This window comes from Phaethon lepturus, unplaced genomic scaffold (assembly GCF_000687285.1).
Source record: "Phaethon lepturus isolate BGI_N335 unplaced genomic scaffold, ASM68728v1 scaffold53570, whole genome shotgun sequence".
Lineage (NCBI taxonomy): Eukaryota > Metazoa > Chordata > Aves > Phaethontiformes > Phaethontidae > Phaethon > Phaethon lepturus.
The window spans coordinates 539-4810 of NW_010510959.1; the positions used below are offsets into that span (position 1 = coordinate 539).

At 48.7% G+C, this 4272-nt stretch overlaps 1 protein-coding gene across 1 annotated transcript in view; it reads right to left on the bottom strand.

The window, feature by feature from the left end:
• Positions 1-4140, bottom strand: part of LOC104617025 (BRCA1-associated protein-like) — a 4573-nt gene extending 433 nt beyond the window's left edge. The window contains exons 1-4 of the mRNA XM_010282238.1: positions 3990-4140; positions 3014-3215; positions 1842-2031; positions 244-357 (exon numbers count right to left, since the gene is read on the bottom strand). Of these exons, the coding sequence (XP_010280540.1) occupies positions 244-357; positions 1842-2031; positions 3014-3215; positions 3990-4140 (657 nt within the window). The remainder of the gene's footprint in view (positions 1-243; positions 358-1841; positions 2032-3013; positions 3216-3989) is intronic.
• Between the last annotated feature and the right edge of the window lie 132 nt (positions 4141-4272).

Sequence of the window (4272 nt, forward strand, 5' to 3'; positions counted from 1 at the left end):
GCCCCATTCTGTTTTCTGGGTTCACTAGATGTACTACCCACGGCAGATTTAGGTCAGAGACGCTGCAGTGGCGAGGCATGAAGCCCACGAAGTCACCAAACTCTCTCAAGTAGCAACAGCACTGGAATGGGAAATGGGGTTTGGGTTGATACACTTGAACAGTTCTTGCAGCATTCTGCCCAGTCCAAATAATCCTGTTAAAATTCTCTGAAGTGCAGGGAAAACAAAACAAAACAAACTTACATCTTCTGATTTGAAGACTTCAGCCCTTTCCACATACACCAGCTGGCAAACATCCTCCTCTATAGAGTTGAACTGCCGGCCATTGCATGCCATATAAAAGCTATCTGCATCAGGCTGCGCACAAAACAAAGGAAGCCAGTTAAAAAGAGAAAACTTGCAGCTGATACAACTGAGGAAGAGGAGGAGAAATCTGCTGTATCCTCTCTTCTCTCCTCCACCAAGCCCTGTAATACCAGAAGAGATATTTCAGACAGTCAGCTCCTGCCAGCAGGCATTGCATTTTGGCACTGGGTTTAACATTACCACTTGAAGACAAGTGAAGTTCACAGCAGCGACAGCCACTCTGATATTTATTCCCTTCAGCATCTGTTTTGCCCTTTGTCAGCAATTTCAGTGCATTTGCAAAGCAAATTTGGTCTCTGCAAAAATTTAAGAGGGCCACTTGTGTCAGGGAAAGGAACAACAATTTAACTGTGGGAAAGAATCCATTTCACTGGTCACAATTCAGGCATGCTCTGAACCGTGCCCGAGAGTCCCTTGGAAAGAGGCAGAACCAAAACAAAACCTGTCAAATACATCATCCATTTTCACTGAGCAACCTCCCCAAACCCTTTCTCTCGCAAACGATCACACCAGATTGAGGCAAGTTAGCTGAATGCCATGTTCCTGGTCACTCCAGCCAGAAGCATAAAGGCCCTCGAGATCTGCTTTTGCTACCTGCAGATACAGCCATTAGGAGTCACTGGGGAACAGGGCTTCAGGGAATTTCCTAAGAAACAGGAATTTCAGGGGGAATTGAGTACAAATTTAAGGATTTCGTGTAAGGCTCTTTAGCACTAGATATTCACCCATGTAATTTGATACAGCAATATACAAAATGCTTCTTTGCAACTACTGCAAATAGCATAAAATGCACACAAATACTGCTATCTGCACAACAGGCATGGGAAATGGCTCAGGCAGCATTCACGGATGGGGGAAACCTCTCCCCGAACACCAAAATTTTGCAGTTGGGAGAAGGAAAGGTACAAGTGAGAGGGTCAAAGGAATGGGCAGGGGGGAATGCTTAAAGCTACGTGGTTCAAGAGGACCTGTAAGCAGCAAACTGTGTTATCTGGTTATCAATTCATCCCTGGGCTCTCAGCTTTGGGGGCGACTGCCCTTTTCACACTGTATTGGCAGTGGCTGGGAGACCACCCAGCTCCTCAGAAAAGCAGAACAAGTCAATCCTAAAACACAAACGAAGTCCCACTGGCTGGGTCCTTTCTGTTTGGCACAGTACAATGCACCACTCTCTTTTTCAATATGCTCTGAGATCGCAGAGAGCTGTGTTATCCTTACAATTTTTTTTTAAATATCCTGCCAACAAGAAATAGGATAGCTAGAACATGGCAGACACTTGCCTCCAGTTCAAGGTGTGGGACTAACCTTACTCAGCAGCCCTGGGAATCCTCTGGGCAATAGGACAGGACCGTTTCTCTGAGGGTAAAGTGCACTCTTTGCTAACAGGTGGCCAGTGAAGCCAGAAAGCACTCCTAAACAGCAACAGTATATGACAGTGCAGTCATTCCTACAGCAAAGGGACTTCCAGCTCTTACCTGCGAGCTAAACTTTATCAGCACCATGTACTGGTTTGGAGTGGAATCTCGTATGATTTTCATGTGCTCGATTACTTCATAGAAGGAGGCCACAAACTTCATCAGGTCATGGCTGGTCATCGTAGCAGGGACCGTGAGGATACATAGCATGGCGCTGCGCCTTACGTCTTCCTTTAAAGAGGTCATCTTGCTGATAAGACAACAGTGACACAACTTCATCTCGTTTCAGAGAGGAGAAAGGCATAGCTGGACACATCACATTTCCAACAGCTGCACTTACTACAATAACTTTGTTGTCAATCTTAACCCTCTTTTGCACGTTTGTGTGGAAGAGAAGAGAAGAGAAGAGAAGAGAAGAGAAGAGAAGAGAAGAGAAGAGAAGAGAAGAGAAGAGAAGAGAAGAGAAGAGAAGAGAAGAGAAGAGAAGAGAAGAGAAGAGAAGAGAAGAGAAGAGAAGAGAAGAGAAGAGAAGAGAAGAGAAGAGAAGAGAAGCAAGGGCTGTGGTAAGCATCCAACATACCCATGTGAAACTATTATTCTTTAGCAAGGATTAAACTGTGCAGCTCCAATAAACAATGGTTTTGTCAGGAATAATTTGACATCTGTTTTTCTATAAAAACAGTTGAAGTTGGCAAGCCACAGATGCTCGGAACTATTCCTAGAACAAGTGAGCAATGTTTGTTACTATTTCAAATGCCCACTTTGTGTCTCCCGATAGCTTTCGGCAAGACCTGAAATGGAAGTTCTCACACAATTATAAAGGGATGGCATGGAATTGTAATCCCTGAAATATGGGATGAAACCTCCCACTGCAGACAGCTCCTCAGGCCTGCCACCAAGACCCCAGAGATCACAATTTAACTGTGGAATCCCTTGAGAAGTAGCTTTCAAATGTCATTTTTAAGGAACCTGCATTCGTCTTACACTCTGACAGCCCCTGCCACAAGCCCGTGCCACCTGGAGCAGCGTCACCCGCAGCTGGGAGACCCGGGCCAGCCTCGAGCTCCACCATTAACACAAGGTGCCATCTGCCCTTCCAGCTGCGAGTCACCCTTCCTGTTTGTCCCAGCTCAGGAGCCACAGCCCTGGGGTGACCGACTCACCCTTTTGGGTGGTGGCATTATTCAAGAGCTCTGTTCCCACTAGAGCTACAATTAGTCAAGCATTCTTACTTTGTTTTGTACAGATGCATAATGCCGTGAACGATTTCAACTGAGGGATTCCCACTGAAGAAGGAAATCTGGTCAGGGAGCTGTTTTGAAGGAGAGTCTGGAGCAGCCTCACACTCCTTACTTTGATCATCATGTTTATTTTTGTCCTCGGCAGATGCAGTCTCTGAAGATTTTCTTCCTTCCATACCGGCTTTTGTTTCATCTTTTACAAATCAAAAGTTTCCACATTACTAATGGTGCATCAGAAATGTCTGCTGTTCCCTAAGCACAGCCTGCATGTACACAACGGCATCCCAAAAAGTCAAATTACAAATGAGACACTTCTCATCTTTGCTGTTCCAGGGGAAACTCCAGAGCTGCCAAACGCCCACTGTGAGCCCCTGGCAGGAGCCGGCGCTGCAGATCAAGCTAGGAGAGTTTTGCATCATGCCTGGTGAAATCCCAACAGGCACCAGTATCAACACAAAGCAACTGGGACAGGCTTGCTGAGTAGGGGCGAGGAGCGGGCTGCTCCTTCTGCGCTGCTCTGATGGCAGCCTGGACATTTGACACAACTTGGAGCTTCTGTCTTGACACTTTCCCTCTATCAGGGAATTTAAATGTCTGCAAAGCTGAACGGTCCCATTCCTACAAACCAGCAACACTAACAAGCAAAACTCCAACCAGCCCGCAGCGTAGCCCAAAATAAATTAACCCTTTATAGAGTGGGAAATGTTCACCAGCAATAACCAGCTCTCTGGACCCCAACACACACTGCTGAACTTCTCTACTTGTTTTCCAAAGTGTGCGACTGACTCAAGACCTGCAAACCCAGCAGCACCTCCACCATCCCCACGCTGACAGACGGTTGCCACCGGCGGGGCCAGCGCCTGGGAAGCGCTGTGCTCCCCTTCCGCAATAGGGGGTCACCACGCAAGTGGGGTGGGCAACAACCGCAGACTCAAAAGACAGCGCTCCCCACCCCCGAGGCCGGTACCTGGCCGCGGCTGGATGGTCTCGATGATCACGTCGGTCATCTCCCTGCGGCCGAGGTGCTGGTGGAGGATGGCCGCCCGCTCCCCGGGGCCTTTCCCCTCCAAACAGGACGGCACGGAGGCTGGGGCCGCCCCGGTGCTCTCTGCAGCCATCTCCGGAGCTGCGCAGGAAAAATGGCGCGTTGGGACAGAGGGGTGGGGACAGAGCCCCAGTACGGGGACCCACCGGCGGTACCGGGACGGCGACCCCGAAGGCCCTCCGCAGGCGCCTTGGGGCCTGCGGAC